General features: G+C 39.8%; 1 protein-coding gene across 1 annotated transcript in view; it reads left to right on the top strand.

The window, feature by feature from the left end:
• The window catches only part of AHCTF1 (AT-hook containing transcription factor 1), an 87,133-nt gene extending 79,604 nt beyond the window's left edge, over positions 1-7,529 (top strand). The window contains exons 34-36 of the mRNA XM_046678290.1: positions 4,173-4,306; positions 6,103-6,185; positions 7,065-7,529. Of these exons, the coding sequence (XP_046534246.1) occupies positions 4,173-4,306; positions 6,103-6,185; positions 7,065-7,254 (407 nt within the window). The 3' untranslated portion in view covers positions 7,255-7,529. The remainder of the gene's footprint in view (positions 1-4,172; positions 4,307-6,102; positions 6,186-7,064) is intronic.
• Positions 7,530-20,905: the final 13,376 nt, after the last annotated feature.

Raw genomic sequence — 20,905 nt, 5'->3', positions numbered from 1 at the left:
TATTTTTATTTTTTTTGCTAAGGAAGATTTGCCATGAGCTAGTATTTGTTGCCAGTCGTCCTCTTTTTGCTTGAGGCATATTCGCCCTGAGCTGCCATCTGTGCCCATCTTCCTCTATTTTATATGTGGGTTGCTGCTGATGAGTAGTGTAGGTCTGTATCCAGGAACCAAACCCAGGCCACCAAGGTGGAGCATGCCAAACTTGACCACTAGTCCAGGGGACCAGCCTCAAGAATCAGCATTTTTAGTCTTGTGCTACTGTGTTTGGCTCATGTCCCAGGTGATGGCCACCATCTCAAATTGTTTTGAGGAGAAACAGCGATATAATTGTATTGGTTAGGATACAAAAATTATTTAAATCGGGTTCCCCATTGCCCAGAAGCTGGCACACCTGCACACCCAAGCTCCCTAATTGCCCGTGATGAGCTAACGATTGTATTGTCTGTTTGGTGTAGCTCTTAGCTTCTCAACAGGAGTGATGTCTCCCAAAAAGGTGAAAGTACCTTACTCTTTATGTGTAAAGCACAAATAGTCGTAAAGTACACAAACAGGTCTACAACATATCTGTGCTGTTAAGATTTCTTGGAGGAAAAAATTTCATTGAGGGAGACAATTAAGAAAAGTCTCAAAAGGCAATAATGAAGAAAAGCTTGAGACACTGGTGTAAGCTGAATAGATCCCATTAGGATGGTTCTTTGCAAAAGTGATAAAAATGATTAAGTAAACTAAATGTAGTTGGTTATTAAGTTGTAGCTTAAGATTTGGATTTCAGCACAGCAAGCAGCTCAGGGACTTGTAAGTAAAATGGGTGGCTTAGTTGTCTTATTTTATTTAAGCTTTTTTAATCTGTTGCATGTTTTTTTAAATGCATTAGTGAACATCCTATATAGTTGCCTCCTGACTTGAGGAAAGCCAAGAGAATGATAAACCATGTTAAAAAGCTGCAACCAGAAATTTTCTGTCTTTAGCATTCACCATGCAAAAACCTCTTTCTTTCTTTTTTTTGGTAATTATTTTAGATTGTTGTTGAAATCATCAAAGAACAGAGAGTGAGCAGACTAAGCCAAAAGCTGAAACCTGAGTGACTCTTGAGTATTAGAGCTTGTTTTTTAAAAAACCCAATAAACTGTAGTTTATGTATGTGTGTATATTCTGCCCCCTCGACTTATTTCATGAGCATTTTTGGATACTCTCAAATATTCTTCAAAACCTGAGTGTTCATGGTTTTGTATTTTTTCTTTGTTTAGAGCCCATATGTGACATTTCATCTCACTGCTGTGCCACAGATTGCTTAAACATTCTCCTGTTCAGTATTTGAATTGTTTTCAGATTTTCTAGTATTAAAAATAAGCCACTTTGGAACCGGCCCTGTGGCACAGTGGTGAAGTTTGGTGTACTCTGCTTCAGTGGCCCAGGTTCATGGGTTCAGATCCTGGCCATGGACCTGCACCACTCAACAGCCATGCTGTGGCAGTGACCCACATGTAAAGTAGAGAAAGATTGGCTCACATGTTAGCTCAGGGTGAATCTTCCGGGGGGGGGGGGGGGGGGGAGGGGGTGCAGAAAAAAGCACCTTCTAGTATGAGATGATGAGATTAGAGACAGAAATTTGGAACTGGGATTTCTGCCACTTTAGGTGGACAGAAAGTTATTTAATCTTTCTAAATCTTATTTTCTCATCTCTACAATAAAGGTAATGATGCCTAGCCCACAGGGTTCTTGTTGAGTATTCACTACATTAGCAGAACAATTACCACCATGATTAGTTTCCCTTCTTCTTTTGTCCTCAGATTATAGTTTCTACATTCTTTATAATACCTTTTGTCCCCTTGTGCCTATTTAAGATGTATTTTTAAACCACCTTTAGTGAAGGGGGTGAGAGAATAATAGATACTGAAATAAATATTAGATCTGTGATTAGAAATCTGGAGGTGGTGGTCTGTTGAATCAAAACCTGTCAAAGAAACAAGTATCTTAGAATTTTATTTAGATGTGTTTTACTAGCTAAAAGAATGTGAAGCTTGACATTTCAGTGGATTTTCTGTAGTTTCCAGGACTCAACAGCAGCTCTTTAAGAAGGGCCTGCTGTATGCCTGAGGCTTTACTAGGGTAAACGTTCATGGGTTTGTTTGCTTCTCACTACACCCCAGTGAAGTAGAAGTACTCTTACTTCCGTCTTTCCACAGTGAGGAAGTTGAAGCTCAGTGAGGCTGAGTGCCCACGTCACCCCGGTAATAAGTAGACAGTGGTGTCCTGGAGCCGACTTCTGAGTTGGTGAGGTGATGAGGGCCAATTGTTAAATGTTCAGAAGTTTTGCAGTCCAGCCATGGTGAGAACATTTATACCACAAAAATAGGCACATGCTTTAAAGCAGAGCTGCCTATTTTTTTTTCCAGAAAGTTGTTTACTAGTACATTACTGGGTTTGAACCTAGGACTTTCAAACTCCTTAAGCTTTAAGTAGCACTGGCCATCAAAACTTACCCTCAGAAAACTTACAGAGATGGGTGAGGAACTGACATACAGAGAAGTGTGATAAAGTCTTGTCTAGCTAATAGAAGCATGTGGAATGAATAGTGGGGGCTGAACGTTTTTGCACATGATAGTGTGTTTTTGTATTTCCTTATTTATTCCTTTGAAGTGGAGGGGGAAACTGTAGGTGAGGAATGTGAGCTAGTCTTTGAAAAGCCAAGAAGCCGCTGCTCCAGGTAGCCTAGAAAGAGAAAAAGAGAGTATCATTTTCATAGAATAGAGATGTGTTTGACTTTTTTAACACCAAAAGGGGGAAGTTGCCACCAGTGACCCCAACCGTTGCCATTTCTGCCACTTAGCTGAGAGCAGAGATAAATTTTATTTCTGACCTCACTCCTGGTTTTTCTTTTATTAAGAATCATATAAAAGATTTGACATCTTACAGAATTCTTGATTGTCCTGGTGGTGAAATAACATTGAACTATAATTTGAGCGTTTTATTTCAAAGGTTTGTAAATTATATTCTTAATTATAGCATCCTAACAAATACATCTGTAAAGCACTTATCATATGTCCCCCATTGTTTTAATCCTTTAATCTTCACAGCAACTTTATAGGTACTATTAATCCCATTTTATAGAAACTGAGGCACAGAGAGGTGAAGTAACTTGCCTTTGGTCCCAAAGCTTTAGTGAATTGAGAAGCTGGGGTTTATCTCCGGCATACTGGTTCAGCTGCACCATGCTGGCTCCGTAATTACACTGCTGACTGCCATTAACTTACTGGATTTGTAGTAAACACAAAACTTGAGATCAAGTCTGTGATAAATACATATTTTAAACAAGTTCTTAATTAAACCGTTTTATTTATCTGTGGAATATCTTCCTATCAGCTTGTTTTTCTACAATTTTTCCTTTTATGGTGTAGACTTTGCTGTTATTCCCCTTGACTGGAACAACTAGCTCAGAATGAGCTGGAAAGAAAGAGGGTTTGAGTCTCTTCTTTGTAAATAAAATTACTTTTGTAAGTAAAAACCTTGTCTCGGTGCCGGCCCCGTGGCGGAGTGGTTAAGTTCGCGCGCTCCACTTCGGTCCAGAATTTTGCTGGTCCGGATCCTGGGCGTGGACATGGCACCGCTCATCAGGCCATGCTGAGGCGGCTTCCCACGTAGCACAACCAGAGGGCCCTACGACTGCAATATGCAGCTGTGTACTGGGGGGCTTTGGCGAAAAGAAGAAGAAGATTGGCAACAGATTTTAGCTCACGTGCCAATCTTTTAAAAAAACAAAAAAACTTGTCTCTGGAATAGTAAGAATTATAAAGCGAAAAACTAGCTCAGGTTGTATATGAGATTGATGTTTTCCCTCCCCAGATTGATGTAGTAAAGATTAAAACTAGTGGAATAATGCAGTTTTGTATCTGCTTTTTAAGTTCTGTTATTATATTGTAGCATTATTTAGTTTCAAGTATTAAATATTTCTGAAAATTTGGTTTACCCAAGTGATGTTGGGATTTTTCCTATCATTTCTCTCTCCTAACTTGGGTATCATGTTATGATACTGGCATTTTCCAGGTTTGGGGATGTTTACATCTTTCTCACGTGCATCATTTGTTCCAAGCTTTTTTAAAATATATGTATGTGTGTGTATATATATGTAAATAGATACAGATACAGTGTGTTTTTTTCCTACCTTTCTTTAGCGAAAAAAATAGAGGCTCCTGAACAGCTGAAAGAATTAGTTTCAGATTTATCTTCTCAATTTGTCTTCTCACCTCCTACTTTAAGGACCAGACGGAAAAATGCATCTAATACATCCAAACTTGTAGACGAACTGGTAAGAAATGCATGATTTTATTTGTATGCTTGTTTAAACAGGCTTTTTTTTTTTTATTGAGTTAATGATAGATTACAATCTTGTGAAATTTCAGTTGTACATTAATGTTTGTCATTCGTGTTGTAGGTGCACCACTTCACCCTTTGTGCCCACCCCCCCACCCCACCTTTCCCCTGGTAGCCACTAATCTATTCTCTTTGTCCACATTTTTAAATTCCTCATATGAGTGGAGTCATACAGAGATTGTCCTTCTCTAACTGGCTTATTTCACTTAACATAATTCCCTCAAGGTCCATCCATGTTATTGCAAATGGAATGATTTTGTTCTGTTTTGCAGCTGAGTAGTATTCCATTGTATATATGTACCACATCTTCTTTATCCAATCATCTTGCTGGACACTTAGGTTGCTTCCACGTCTTGGCTATTGTAAATAATGCTGCAATGAACATTGGGGTGCATAGGACTTTTGGGATTGCTGCCTTCAAGCTCTTTGGATAGATACGCAGTAGTGGAATGGCTGGATCGTATGGTAGCTCTATTTTTAATTTTTTGAGGACTCTCCATACTGTTTTCCATAGTGGCTGCACCAGTTTGCATTCCCACCAGCAGTGTATGAGGGTTCCTTTTTCTCCACAAGCTCTCCAACATTTGTTACTATTAGTTTTAGATATTTTTGTCATTCTAATGGGTGTAAGGTGATATCTTAGTGTAGTTTTGATTTGCATTTCCCTGATGATCAGCGATGATGAGCATCTTTTCATGTGCCTATTGGCCATCCATATATCTTCTTTGGAGAAATGTCTAAACAGGCTTTTTCTTTTTTAAGCAGTATTTCTTGTATAGACTTTTTTAAAAAGAGCAGATATTTATACTAAAAGCTTAAAATTGTCTTGTCTACACTTTTGGGGACCCTGCCTTTAAGACAGATCTGTGGTATGTTACTGATGGTGTATTATTGGGGGCTGCAGTTTAAATCACCTATTGGGGAAAGGCTTTTAAATTTTAGTGTCCCATCAGAATTAGCTAGATGTATTTATTTAAAATGCAGGTCCCCACAGGCCACACTTGGAGAGACAGTATTTCAGAGTTGATTCCATCATCTGTTGCACATTACCCTAAAATAGTTCACGGTTGACTGTGAGACCCGTATATTTACCAACATTAATTAATAAATGTTTCTTAAATTATCCGCGATGAGCCAGTTATTATGCCAGGGCAAAGACATAAAAATAATTCAGGTAAATTCCTTGTCTTTCAGGAGCTCAGTTTGATTGAAGAGACAAAAACACACATAATTATTTCACAGCATGATAAGAATAGTTTATACCCAAACAACCCTGTAGACAGAAGGTAAAGAAGATAGGTATTCCTGGAAAGGAAACAGCAGATGCCAAGGCACGGAAGAATGGCAGTGCATGGGAGTGGGGGCCTGTTCACAAACTAGCAAATAGCCATCTCCATCTTTTAAGTAGATTCTATGCGAAATGAATTCTAGAGAGGAAAAAGTAGTTGCCGGTGGACTAATTCTTATGAGATGATGAGAGACTGGATTTGGACAGAGGCAATGGGAACCAAAGGGCAGTGGACAATAGAAACATTCCCAAATGAAACTGTCCAGACTTGGAAACCAGCTGAATGTATGGGGATGAGGGATAAAAAGGAGTCCACTCGGGACTTGTTGAGTTTGAATTCATTAGCACTGTTTGGCTGTATTCCTTGACTCAAGATAGAACTTTTTCTATGTAGATTTCAGATGTTTAATTACTTAATATCTTTTAAAAATTTTAATCTATAGGAAGATGATGCTCAGTCAGTAGAAGCTGTGGGGAAGCAAAAAGTGAGAAGAGCCAGGACTGCAAAAACAAAGCAAGCAAGCAAGTATGACTTCTTCTATGCTGTAATTTTTATACATTTTGTTTCTTAAAATTAGAGTTGAGAAGAGTCTTGAATTAAAAAGAGACATTAAGCTCATCAGAAAAGGGTAATTTTTCCTTGCCTTTATCAGCACTGGCTCCTTGAGATTGTTAGGTTTCTCTATCGCATGGAAGCCCGTTCATCCTTCTGAAAGAAGGGTCTCGGGTGGGGACAGTTAAGTACCCAGAGAATCTTGCTGTTTTTGCGGGGGGTGGGGGGGATGTTTTACCTTTTTCTTAGTAAAGATAGATAACTATTAGTAAAAAATAATTGTAAACTTAAAAAAAAATCCTGTGATTATTTCACTAATAGCAATAAAACTTCATCTATGGGGGAAATTACTCCATTTCAGATTTATTTGTGCACAGTCATGGTTGAATTTCATGAAAGTACAAAGTAATCCATTTTATCTTACCTTAAAAACTGATTTAATGAGACTTTTAGCCATAATTAATAACACTGTTTACATATAAATTGACTTTGTATGTATGTGAAAAAATATATTATGAAAATATATACGTAATTGCCACTTGCTGGTGTTTGAGAGTTGCCTTTGCCGTTTCTCATACATTTCATGAACCTACTGGGCTCTCATTCCGTGGACTGACTACTGGTACTTGGCCCGTCATTGTAACCCAGCAGTATTTGTTCATACATATGAAAACGTTTAAAAGAAAATTCAGCAGTATTTGTTTTTGTGTATCCCAATTCACTTCTCTTTTATAAAATGAAAGCACTAGGATAGGGTAATCATAAGGTTTCTTTGAATATATTGGGAAGCCAATTATATTTTATATTATAATATGTTTCTTCTTACTTGAATTGTATCTTCTTTTTTTTCAGAAACACAGAAAAAGAAAGTTGGTCACCTCCTCCAGTAGAAATTAAGCTGATTTCTCCCTTGGCAAGCCCAATTGATGGAATAAAGAGCAAGCCAAGAAAAACTGCAGAAGTAACAGGAAAGGCTCTTGGAAGGAGCAGAAAGAAATTGTCTGCCTTCCCAAAACAAGTTTTACGCAGAAAAATGCTGTAATTTTTTTTCAAGTTTTTAATGTACACCTATTTGTAAAGTCATCAGAATTGTGTGGATTATTAAAAGTCATCTACTTTGGAAGAAAATAATTTATATAAATTATTGTAAATTTTTATAAACAGAAGGTCTTCAATAAGTAAAGTAACTCCATATGGAGTGTGATTCTTTTAGTCCAGGCAGTTTTTTTCTATTTTATATTAAGACTTCATACATTTATATAATATGTAAATATGGCTTACTACTGAAATGTTAAATAAAGTGTATACTTCACAGTAGTTTGTGTCTGTTAGATTTTTGAGAGGGGATTTCCGTTTTAATAATGATTTTTTATGCTAATAGATATTGATCCTATTTTCTTTCTCTACAGTTAAAAGTATTATTAGACCGCTCTTAAAATGAGGATGATTGAACTGTTGATTTTTTTTTTAAAGTTGCTGTTTTATAATTTATGCACTTTGCTTCTGTAATTAAGATTTCTAATCATAAAATGTTTTTTTGGGTTTTGGTTTTCTTTTTTTGGCTGTTACTATGTTGAAATTGAATTACGGACATGTAATTTTGCCACTTTTTTGTAGTTTAACAAATTTTGTATATTCTACCTCAAATGAGTAATTTTCCAAGTAATGCATTGGTTAAAATATAATGTTGGCATTTTTTGTTCAGCTAGCTTGGAGGCTATTACCTTTAAAGCCTCTTAATTATTTAGAGACTAATTATCCAGGTTAGACTGACCGGTTCACTGCTCACTAGCAACTTCTTACAAGGGTTTGAGAAGGAAGGGAGATGTAACACGGATCCGTTCCATGCTGTTCCATGCACCTGTGTGTGCCCTGATACTGACAGAATGAGAAGGCGGAACAAATTTTATAGTGTTCTTGCTGTGAAGGAGGTTGCTACTGAATAACAGAAGTCTCTTAATATTCAGGTTTTCAAACTTTGACGGATTCTCATAGCACCTCAGGCACAGACTATTGAGGATGGGGAAAGAGTGTGAGTGGATGTGGAACAAGGAAAAGAAAAAAAAGTGAAAAACTGTTCTCTGCAGTATGACTGTGCAATTCAGTGGTGATACTTGATGTAGGCTGTAAAAGTGATCAATAAGTAAATGTTAAATAATTTATAACAGGTAATTGATAGTATGTAACGAATGGGCCATTAATAATTGATTGTCTAGAAACAAACTGCTTTTGTTGGCTAAGCTTTTAATGTTTTAGTGTGAAGCATAAGCAGTGTGCTTTCTACATTATTTTTCTACCAAATAACAATGCAAATAATGGGAAAATGATGAAAATGCCTATGCCAAGTGTTGACAGTGTGAAAGTGGCAGTGCGAGTGCGGCCTTTTAGTCAGGTTAGTGATAAATGTTACATGGCCTTGTTGAAAAGTTAACTATGACTTTCATTTTATTAATTTTTTAATGATAGTTATCAAACTTGTATTTAAGCTGCTTGTCATTTATGGAATATTAAACTTATTTAAATGAACTTGTTAAATGAGTAATTTAAAGATCTAAACAATTCAGTAAACACTTAATTGCATTCCTTTGTGCAAGTAGCACAATAAAAAAATTGACGAGAAATGTACTGTCAAGTTAATAATTTTTTAAATCAATGCATTTGGTGAATATAGACATGTGCTATCTATTTTTAATAAATGTACTTTTTTCCCTCAGTAACAATAGATCATAAGCAAACAAATTGTCAATTCTGAATGAACTATATATTTTAAATGGAATTATGTGTAAATGTATTTATATAACTTTTTACAAAAACTGATCATTAAATTGTGTTGCTACAACATTTTAGGATAAAATATGGATTATACTCATTCTGAGACCTTGTAGCAATCATTTATCTTTGATTATCAATGCATTAGTTAAATTCCAAGATAATTCTGAACATTTGACCCATTTGGTGAACTTCTGACTTTGGGTCAAACGCTGTCCTAGAGACTGAGGATGCAGAGGGAGATCCTTTGTTCTCCAGCAGTTTACAGTCTTATGTAAGTAAATAGTTGACAGTTATATGCTGCATAATGATGCTTCCTGAAGATCAGTACCATATAGCTTAGGTGTGTATTAGGCTACGCCGTCTAGGTTTGTGTAAGTACACTCTATGATGTTTGTACAACATATGTACTTTATTTTTGTTGTACAACAACAAAATTGCCTAACAATGCATTTCTCAGAACAGATCCCAGTCGTTAAGTGACACATGACTGCATAGCACTATGTACCGTAATAGTAACGTAGATAACTTCACACCCAGAGAAAGGGGTATAGTTAATTCTGCCTGGAGAGATCTTGAAGACTTCCTAGAGAGGGAAGCATTGGAGGTGAGCCTAAGTTAGGATAATTACAGTTTGGATGTGCTAGTCAGAACAACATGCAAAGGCTTATTTGACAGTAGCCGATCTTGAATGGGATACAAGGTAACGATGACCGGATACAAGGTCTTCCTTCTCACTTGTACAACTCCCTGCTTTTTCTCTCTTGTCCATCAGTATTCGACACTGCTGCGCACGTTTTCAATTGGTATCAGTTCTGTCCTGTCCCTTAACGTTCATCTAAATTGCAGAAAAAATTCCAGCACTCAGGCAGATATATAATTCGATAACTGTATACACAGAACTAGATCTCTGTAAGTATAGCCACTGTTTGTCTTAGAAGGTGGCATGATTTCTCAGGCTGCTGACCAAAAAAAGTGTCAACGAATTAACTTGTGATCAGTAAATTAAATGTTCTGGCAAAAAAAAGGAAATAAAACCATTTTATAACCTAACCCATCAACACACTGAAAGTTATTCCAGGGCTGTGGCCTTTAATATTGCTCGAACGAGTAACTGAGTTTTTAAACAGTCAGTCAGGACATGGAAGGAGGCACTGAAACAGCTGCGTGTTTACACAGCCTTTAGGCTCCATGAAAAAAAGTCTGCCACCAGAGTTGATTAGCTTAGGTTAGACTAGTAGCAAGGAGGAAAGGGGATGAATTCAAGAGATGATTCTGAGGGCAAGAGGTTGTGGATCACACCTGGATAGCTGTAATGCCTCGGGTGACGTGGACCCTGCTTCAGTTTCTGACTTCGTATCCAGTCTGTCTTGATTATGGGATCAGAGAACCAATGTTAGGAGACTTTCTTTGCTACATATAAGAGGCAGTGCATTCTCAGGAGCCTTGAAGTCATGAACTTGGTTGGATACCTGATTATTTCACTTACCTCGTAACACTGAGCAACGTGTTGAGCTCTCTGAGCCTTGGTCTCATGTGTAAGGTGAAGGTATTGATATCTCAGAGTTGCTGTTAGAAAGACTAGATGAAATAACATAAATCAGTGAGCATCGTGCCTGACAAGTTCTCAATGTTATCTGCTATAGTTTTTCACCATAATCTCTTTTAAATGGTCTTTTTGACATATAGTTTACATACTGTAAATTCACTCATTTAAAGGGTACAATTCAATGATTTAAGTATATTCACAGATACATGCAACCATCACCAGCTGTAGAACATTTTTTATCACCTCAAAAAAGAATCTTTGTACCCTTTAGTTATCCTTACTTGCCCAATTCTAAGGAACCATTAATCTGATCTCTGCCTCTACATGTTCCTCGTTCTGTACCTTTCATATCAATGGGATTATATAATATGTAGTCTTGTTCCTGGCTGCTTCCATTTAACGTAACGTTTTTAATTAAGGTCTATCCCTATTGCAGCGTATATCAAAATTTCTCAGGGGCCGGCCCCGTGGCCCAGTGGTTAAGTTCACAAGCTCCGCTTCAGTGGCCCAGGGTTTTGCCAGTTCGGATCCTGGGCACGGACACGGCACTGCTCATCAGGCTACGCTGAGGCAGCGTCTCACATAGCACAACCAGAGACACTGACAATTAGAATACATAACTATGTACTGGGGGGCTTTGGGGAGAAGAGAAAATAAATGCATAAAATCTTTAAAAAAAAATCTCTTTACGGCTGGATAATATTCCATTGTATGAATATACCACATTTTGTTTATCCATTCAACAGTGGTTGTGGGACCTGGGCCTTGCTTGTTCAGCAAAAGCCCCCAGGCCCATTGCAGCCATGTGTCCTGGCTCCCTTCTGGGCAGGCAGCCCAGCTACCGGGATTTGTAACGATCTGGGCCTGGCCAGCCCGGATCCTCTTATCCCACGAGAAGAACATCATGTCTTACAGGGACACAGCCCCTCCATGTGACCTACTGTTCTGGGAACGCTGGTTGTACCAAGGACAGCCCCTTGGCAAGCCTGCAGCCTTTGTTCCTCTGCCTACTTAAGCAAGCTTCTCTTGGGGGCCGGTTGTGGGTGCACACTTCCATCCATCCGGCTGCAGCTGGACACGCTCCTGTAAGTAGGACCCAATAAACCTATATGTCTCGTTCACAGTCCCCGGGTCGTTTCTTCTGTCTCGGCAAGATCTCCCGCTGTCCTAGCCCAGCCGGGCCTGTGGTGGAACAGTAGATATTTAGGTTGTTTCTACCTGTGGACTATTATGAATAATGCTGCTATAAACACACAAGTGTTTTGGACAAGTTTTTTTGGACGTGTTTTCGTTTTTCTTGGTTATATACCGAGGCTTGGAATTGCTGAGTCGTATGGTAGCTGTTTAATCATTTGAGGAACTCCCAGATTTTTCCAAAGCAGCCACACTGTTTTATATTCCCACCAGCAATATAAGGGTTTCACTTTCTCCAATTCTGGCCAACACTTGTTTTCGGACTTTCTTTTAGCCATTCTAGTTGGTGTGAAGTTATCTCATGGTTTTGATTTGCATTTCCCTGATGGCTAATGATGTCAAGCATCTTTTCATGTGCTTATTGCCCATTAGCATATCTTCCTTGGAAAAATGTCTATTCAGATCCTTTGCTCATTTTAAAATTAGATTATCTTTTTTATATTGAGCTGTTCTTTATATATTCTGGATACAATTCCTATTAAATAGATGATTTGCAAGTTTTCTCTCATTCTACGGGTTGTCTTTTCACTTTCTTGATGGTGTCCTTTGGAGCACAAAAATTTTGATGAAGTCCGATTTTTAAAAAATTAGCTATGGTTTTGGTGTCATATCTAAGAATCCTTTGGCCAATCCAAGGCCATGAGGATTTATGTTTCTTTTATAGTTTTATCTCTTAAATGTAAGTCTTTGGTCCATTTTGAGTTAATTTTTGTATATGGTATGAAGTAAGAATCCAAGTTCATTCTTTTGCATGTGGCCATCGAGTCTTCCCAGCCTCATTTCTTGCAAAGGCTGTTATTTCCCCATTTTGGCAGCCTTGCGAAATCAGTTGACCATAGATGGCTTGGTTTATTTCTTGACTCTCAATTCCATTACATTACTCTGCATGTCTCTCGTCGTGCCAGTACCACACTGCCTTGATCACTGTTGGTTTGTACTAAGTTGTGAAATTGGAAAGTGTGAATTCTACTTTTTTATTTTTTTAAAGATTGTTTAGGCTATTCTGGGTGACTTGGAATTCCCTGTGAATTTTACAGTCAGCTTATCAATTTCTATGAAGAAGTCAGGTGGGATTCAGATAGAGATTGCGTTGAATCTGTACATCAATTTGGGGAATATCACCGTCTTAACGATGCTAAGTCTTCTCATCTGTGAACAGGGGATGTTTTTCCAATTTTTAGATCTTCTTTAGTTTCAGCAATGTTTTGTAGTATTCAGAGTATATATTTTGCACCCCTTTTGTTAACTTTATTCCTAAGGTATTTTATTCTTTTTGGTGCTGTTAGAAATGAAAGTGTCTTCTTAATTTCATTTTCAGATTGTTCATTTAAAGTGTATAGAAATACAATTGATTTTTGTGTGTTGATCTTGTATCTTGCAACTTTACTGAGCTCATTTATTGGTTTTAATGTTTTTTTTTAGTGGATTCCTCAGGATATTCTATATACAAGATGATGTCATCTGCAAATAGAGATCATTTTACTTCTTTTCCTATCTGGATGACTTTTATTTCCTTTTCCTGCCTAATTGCCCTGGCTAGAACTTCCAATACAATATTGAATAAAAGTGTCAAGAGTAGAAATTCTTGTATTTTTCCTGATCTCAGGGGGTAACGTTCAGTCTTGACCAGTAACCATGACTACTACTCATGGATTTTTCATAGATGCCCTTTATTGGATTGAGGAAGTTCCTTTCTATTCCTATTTGTTGTGTGTTTTTATCAAGAAAGGGTGTTGGATTTTGTCAAATGCCTTTTCTGCATCTATTAAGATATGTGACCTTTGTTTTTTATTCTATTGATATGATGTGTTACGTTAAATCATTATTTTAAAGTGCACCCAAGATTTGTTTTAATCAGATGTAGTAAGGTGACAGGTAGAGAGACAGCTGCCTTAAAATTCCCAAGAGAAGGGAGCATCCCACACTGCCTTATTGTGGTTTCTGCAGGAAGGAGTGGGCAGAGCATGGTAGGTAAGTTTGAGCAATCTTAGGATGGGATAGTGTGAGCGATTTCAGTGGGCTCTGGGCTGTAGGGTGCTCTCATCGTCAGGTACCTGGTCGTGGCCGATTTAGGGCAGGGAAAGTATTGGCTTGGTGGAGGAGTTAAATAAAGGAGGCGTTTGGGAAATGGACTTTGGATTGGTTGGTTCGTGTGAAAGGCAAGTTGTTTACTATCTCTAGGAATTCAATATCCCTAGGAGGGCCATCTCCTGGCCCCAGGTCAAAGCATCATAAAATATAGAGGAAAAAAAACCATGATTAATACAGTCATTTTCCAATGTTGAGCCAACCTTGCAGGCCTAGGATAAATCCCATTTGGTCATGGTATATAACTTCTTAAAATATGTCTGTTGCTGGATTCAGTTTGCTAATAATTTGTTGAGGATTCTTGTATCCATATTCATAAGAGATATTGGTCTGAGGTTTTATTTTCTTTTGATGTCTTTGTCTGGATTTGGTATCAGGGTAATACTGGCTTCATAAAAATAAGTTGGGGAGTGTTCCCTCTTTTTCGGAAGAGTTTATGAAGAATTGGTATCAGTTCTATAAGTTTTTGGTAGAATTCAGCAATCACGCCATCCAGACTTTTCTTTGTGCATAGTTCTTTCCTTCCTTCCTTCCTTCCTTCTTCCTTCCTTCTTCCTTCCTTCCTCCCCCCCTCCCTCTACTACTACAATCTCTTTACTTGTTATCGGTCTATTCAGGTTGTCTGTTTCCTCTTGAGTCAGTCAGAGTAGTTCGCGTCTTTCTAAGAATTTGTCCGTTCATCTAAATTATCTAATTTGTTGGTACTCAGTTACTCGTAGTATTCCTTTATAATCCTTCCTTTGCTTCTTTAATCATAGTTTCCTTTAGTTCTGTGAATATGTTCATAAAGATTTAAAGTCTTTTTCCAGCACTTGGTCACTCTCAAGGATAGTTTCTGTTGCCTGCTTTTTTCCAGTGTGTGGGTCTTACTTTCCTGTTTCTTTGCATGCCTCATAATTTTTTACTGAAAATTGGTCATTTTAGATATATTGTAGCAAGTCTGGGTACTGCTCCCCCACCCCTCCGTAGTTTATTATTGTTATTTGCATAGTTGTTTGCTTAGTGACTGGCCGGATTATTTTAGTGAGGTCTGTCCCAGCCCCACCCCTGCCTTTGTTGTTGCTCCTCAGGAAGGCACAGCTTTGGGGATGCCCTGGGCAACCTGGATAGCAGTGGTCTTGGTAGGGCTCCCTTCCTCTCTTGACCACACCAAGCTGTGAAACTCCACTCATTGCTTGCTCATTGCTCAGTTCTCTACAAACTAGTTCAGTCAAATTCTGATTCCTTTGAAAGGAATAGTTTCTGAGATCAGTGATACTTTTTCTGACCCCAGGTGGGTTCCTCCCAGCTATCTTATTCCCCGGTCTCCCCCTTGCAAACTAGAGGGCTTGTAATTTAAGCTGTATCTTGGTTCTCCCAGTTGCCTTTCAACACAACCTTCCCTTTTTTTTTTTTTTTGAGGAAGATCAGCCCTGAGCTAACTGCTGCCAATCCGCCTCTCCTCTTTTTGCTGAGGAAGACTGGCCCTGAGCTAACATCGTTGTCCATCTTCCTCCCCTTTATATATGGGACACCTACCACAGCATGGCTTTTGCCAAGCGGTGTCATGTCCATACCCGGTATCCGAACCAGTGAACCCCAGGCCGCTGAAGCAGAACGTGCGCACTTAACCACTGTGCCACCAGGCCGGCCCCCACAACCTCCTCTTTCTTGAGAGTGCCCTTAGGACTGGATTTCCCTAAGGGGGCAAATGCAGTCCGTTCCTTTGGGAAGAGACCAGGTGCTGTCCCTTCAGGTAAAATCTATAAGCCAGGGCTCTGGATTCAGGGTTGGGGACAGTGGCAAGCTGCTCTCTGAGTGACATCCCTGCTCCAGAAGCCCAGCATTTGGTGAATGTGAACAGCAGCCTGAGATCCTCTCAGCTTGTCTCTCCTGGCATGCGACCACCACCTCATGTGGGGCAAGGAGGATCAACACCCCAGTATTCTCAGCATAATGCCACCAAAGTGAGCCTCCGTTCCATGAGTGGGAACTGGGTAGAAGAGGGAACCCCAACCTCTCCCCCACACTCTCCTGGGACTGAGCCTCAATAACAGGTAGATGGAGGCGGCATGAGAAATGCTGGTATCTTGCTCCTCCCAGGAAGAAAGTCCTCCCGCTGGGACTGGGGAGAGAGGGAGCCCTGGGTTCTGGCTCCAGTGGTCTCCACCTTGCTGAGCCAGCAGGGGAGAATGGGAATGAGGAGGAGGGTGGGAATGGTCGTGCTTCAAATACCACAGATTCTCCTTTTGTTACTGAAACCAAAGTGGGTTCCCTCCCGGTGAGTTGAATCAGACTCTCCATCAGAAGCAGTCGTCACACAAAGTGAGGTACGTCTGCAGCAAGTAGGCCATGAGGAGTCATTTTCAAAGTTGTGGCTCTCCAAGCAAAGGGAAGCAGGGACATTTATTTTGGATGGAGAATGAATATTCAAAAGGGAGAGGAGGGTATCCTCTTGCGCAGGCTCAGGTGGAAACAAGCTTCCGCGTACACTGCAGGTTATGGTAACAAGGCCTAAGCTCCTCCTGGAGAGATCTTAGCATTAGAAATAAGGGCAATGTCATAGGTGTAGCTCTTGTGTGAGGCCTGGTCTGGTTCAGGGTGGTTGGTGATTTCATCTCCTTAACATGACAAAAGGAAAAAGAACAATTTGGAAAAACAATTAACTTCTTCTGAACCCACCCTCGAGTTCCTCAGGGCAATTAGTTTGGTGACAAAATCCCTTCTCTAGTTTTCTCCTGCTCCTCTTTCTTGAAGGGCACAGGTCAAAGGTCCATCTTCTGTAACTGCTTCCTGCTGGGTAGACGTATTGTCATAGGGACCAGCAGAGGAGCAGAATTTCCAGCTAATCTCAAGTAGGTTTGTGGGTCACACAGGAATGGCCGCAACGTGTTCTAACAACCATGGGTAATTTTATAGCCTCGGTGCCTGTAGTGTTTGTTTAGGATCTGGGCATGCTATCCTTCCCTCCCCTCCAGATTCCACCAGCTCCTTTATAGTCTAGATACTGGGTTGCCCATTCTTCTCTGATGGACCTAGTCTTGCTACCCAGGAACATGCAACCTCTTTGTAAGCATACCATGCCTAAGTGGTATGGGGTTGGCTGGGGCTCAGGCCAGAGCCTGGGGAGGATAGCCATTCAAAGGTTGACAGGTCATTGGGATTATTTTATCTTTATGTTGTTGCTGAAGCAAGAGTTTCAAGTCAGAGAGTAGTTTGCAGGAAAATTCAGCATCATGGATTGTCTTTGATGATCTCTTGATGTTCAGGCATGGGCATGTTTTTCACCTGTGTGTGGTAGATCCAAGGGGTGGCTCCTTCTAATTTTAGAGAAGAGTGAGTGATCAGTAACACCAAGTGAGACCCTACCCAAATAGGATTTAGCTGATCTTGGGGTGAACCGCTTTTCCAAGTTTTAAGATGGACCCAATCTCCCAGCTCATATGGTTGGAGTTTGACCTCCCTAGGCAAGGGAAGACAGAAGTTCCCGTATTTATTGAGTGCATCTACCATTTGCTCAGATTCATTAGGTGTTTGATTTCCATAGAAACCTCTGGGTCTGGGTTTGTGAGCAAATCTGTGTCTTTATGGAATGGCTTCCCATAGGTCATTTCAAAGGGGCCAAGTGGGGCCGGCTCCATGGCCAAGTGGTTAAGTTCGCATGCTCTGCTGCGGCGGCCCAGGGTTCGGATCCTGGGCGTGGACATGGCACTGCTCATCAGGCCATGTTGAGGTGGCGTCCCACATCCCACGACTAGAAGGACGTGCAACTAAGATATACAACTGTGTACAGGGGGAGTTTGGGGAGATAAAAGCAGAAAGAAAAAAAAAAAGATTGGCAACAGTTGTTACCCAGGTGCCAATCTTTAAAAAAAAAAAAAAGGGGGCCAAGCTTCAGTTTGCCTTTTGGAGGTGCCCTTATCTGAGGGCTATTGGCAGTAAATTTAGCCATTTTTCCCTACGTCTCTTGGCACAATTTAGCCACGGTTTTCTTTAAAGTTTGATTGGACCGCTCAGGTTTTCCAGACGATTGTGGTCTCCAGGCAGCTTGTAGCCTCCATTTAATTTTTAAAACTCTGGCTACTTCAGAGTTTCTTTTTCTTTTTTGGGTTCATGATAGTTTTCATCATTGTGAAATTTCAGTTGTACATTATTTCTTGTCTGTCACCACATACCTGCTCCCCTTCACGCCCTGTGCCCACCCCCACCCCCCTTCCCCTGGTAACCACTGAACTGTTCTCTTTGTCCGTGTGTTTGTTTGTCTTCCACATATGAGTGAAATCATATGGGTTTGTCTTTCTCAGTCTGGCTTATTTGACTTAGCATGATACCCTGCAGGTCCATCCGTGTTGTTGTAAATGGGATGATTTTGTCTTTTTTTATGACTGAGTAGTATTTCATTGTATATATATATATACACCACACCTTCTTTGTCTAATCATCCATGATGGGCACTTGGGTTGCTTCCATGTCTTGGCTATTGTGAATAGTGCTGCAGTGAACATAGGGGTGTATATGTTACTTTGGATTGTTGATTTCAAGTTGTTTGGGTAGATACCCAGTAGTGGGATAGCTGGGTCATATGGCAGTTCTATTTTTAGTTTCTTGAGGAATCTCCTTCTGTTTCCCATAGTGGCGGAACCAGTTTGCACTCCCACCAGCAGTGGATGGGGGTTCCCTTCTCTCCACACCCTCTCCAACATTTGTTATATTTAGTCTTAGTCATTGTAGCCATTTTAACAGGCGTAAGGTGGTATCTTAGTGTAGTTTTGATTTGCATTTCCCTGATGATTAGTGATGTTGAACATCTTTTCACGTGTTTATTGGCCATCTGTATATCTTCTTTGGAAAAATGTCCGTTCATATCCTCTGCCCATGTTTTGATCAGGCTGTCAGTTGTGTGAGTTCCTTATATATTATGGAGATTAACCGCTTATCAGATATATGATTTGCAAATATTTTCTCCCAATTGGTAGGTTGTCTTTTTGTTTTGATCCTACTTTCTTTTGCCTTGCAGAAGCTCTTTAGTCTGACGAAGTCCCACTTGTTTATTTTTTCCTTTGCTTCCCTCGTCTGAGAAGACATGGTATTCAAAAAGATCCTTTTAAGTTCGACGTCACAGAGTGTACTATATTATCTTCCAGGAGTTTTATGGTTTCAGGACTTATCTTCAAGTTTTTAATCCATTTTTAGTTTATTTTTCTGTATGGCCTGAGATAGTGGTCTACTTTCATTCCTTTGCAAGTGGTTGTCCAGATTTCCCAGCATCGTTTATTGAAGAGACTATCTTTTCTCCATTGTTCTTGGCTCCTTTGTCGAAGATTAGCTGTCCATAGATGTGTGGTTTTATTTCTGGGCTTTCAGTTCTGTTCCACTGATCTGTGTGCCTCTTTTTGTATCAGTACCATGCTGTTTTGATCACTATGGCTTTGTAGTACATTTTGAAGTCAGGGATTGTGATGCCTCCAGCTGTGTTCTTTTTTCTCAGGATTGCTTTAGCAATTCAGGGTCTTTGGTTACCCCATATGAATTTTAGGATTCTTTGTTCTATTTCTGTGAAGAATGTCATTGGGATTCTGACTGGGATTGTGTTGAATCTGTAGATTGTTTTGGGTAGTATGGACATTTTAACTGTGTTTATTCTTCCGATCCACGTGCATGGAATCTCTTTCCATTTCTTTATGTCATCATCTATTTTTTTCAATAATGTCTTATAGTTTTCATTGTATAAGTCCTCCATCTCCTTAGTTAAATTTATTCCTAGATATTTTATTCTTTTTGCTGCAATTGTAATGGAATTGTACTCTTGAGTTCTCTTTCTGTAAGTTTGTTATTAGAGTATAGAAATGCAACCGATTTTCCTAAGTTGATTTTGTACCTTGCAACTTTACTGTAATTGTTAATTATTTCTAACGGTTTTCCAATGGATTCTTTAGGGTTTTCTATATATAGGATTATGTCGTCTGCAAACAGGGAGAGTTTCACTTCTTCCCTCCCTATTTGGATTCCTTTTATTCCTTTCTCTTGCCTAATTGCTCTGGCCAAAAACTCCAGGACTGTGTTGAATAAGAGTGGTGATAGTGGGCACCCTTGTCTTGTTCTTGTTCTCAGAGGTTCAGTTTTTGCCCTCTGAGTATGATGTTGGCTGTGGGTTTGTCATATATGGCCTTTATTATGTTGAGGTAATTTCCTTCTATCCACATTTTGTTAAGATTTTTTTTTATCATAAATGGCTGTTGCATCTTGTCAAATTCTTAACTTCAGAGGTTATTTTCTTTTTTAGAGATTTTATGTTTCCTTCTCCCCAAAGCCCCCCAGTACATAGTTGTATATATTTTAGTTGTGGGTGCCTTCTAGCTGTGGTACCTGGGAAGCTGCCTTGGCATGGCCTGATGAGTGGTGCTAGGTCCACGCCCAGGATTTAAACCAGTGAAACCCTGGGCTGCCGAAGCAGAGCGCTCGAACTTCGGCCACAGGGCCAGCCCAGAGGTTATTTTTGATATAAAGTCAGGCCCATTATCACTCTGAATTGATCTAGGCGACCCAAAACAGGGAATTGTTTTTTTTTTAACAACACTTTTGTTACCTCATTCATTCTTTCTGACCTACAAGGAAAGGCTTCAATCCATCCAGTAAATTTCGCAAACACCAAAAGGTATTTGTATTCCCTGGGGCCGTCCGCATGACAGTAAAATCAACTTGCAGTGTCCGCCCATAAAGTTCCCCGAATTCGAGTCACTTTGGCCAGGGGATATGTGGGAGGTCTGGTTTGCACATTATTCTGCTGGCAAGAAACGCATTGTCCAGTTATTTGTTCAATAAATTCCTTTATACCTGGGGTGCTTGTGACCTTCATCAGCCAAAGGTATAGTTCTCTTTTCCATAATGGGTAGAATCATGAGCATTCTTAAGGATCCCCCGAGCTGTTTGTTTGGGGACTTACATCTTCCCTCGTTGGTTGATCATCCAGCCCCTGACTACTGGGGACCACTGGTAACCCTGTGTAGTGGCTTCCCTTACTTCATCAGGGGAATACACTGGTGTCAACGTGTAGAAGGGTAGAGTGGGAATTCATGGCAACTGGAGAAGCTCTGCTGATATAGCAGCCCTTTTT

This window comes from Equus quagga, chromosome 12 (assembly GCF_021613505.1).
Source record: "Equus quagga isolate Etosha38 chromosome 12, UCLA_HA_Equagga_1.0, whole genome shotgun sequence".
Classification (NCBI taxonomy): domain Eukaryota; kingdom Metazoa; phylum Chordata; class Mammalia; order Perissodactyla; family Equidae; genus Equus; species Equus quagga.
This window is presented reverse-complemented; position numbering and strand designations above follow the sequence as displayed.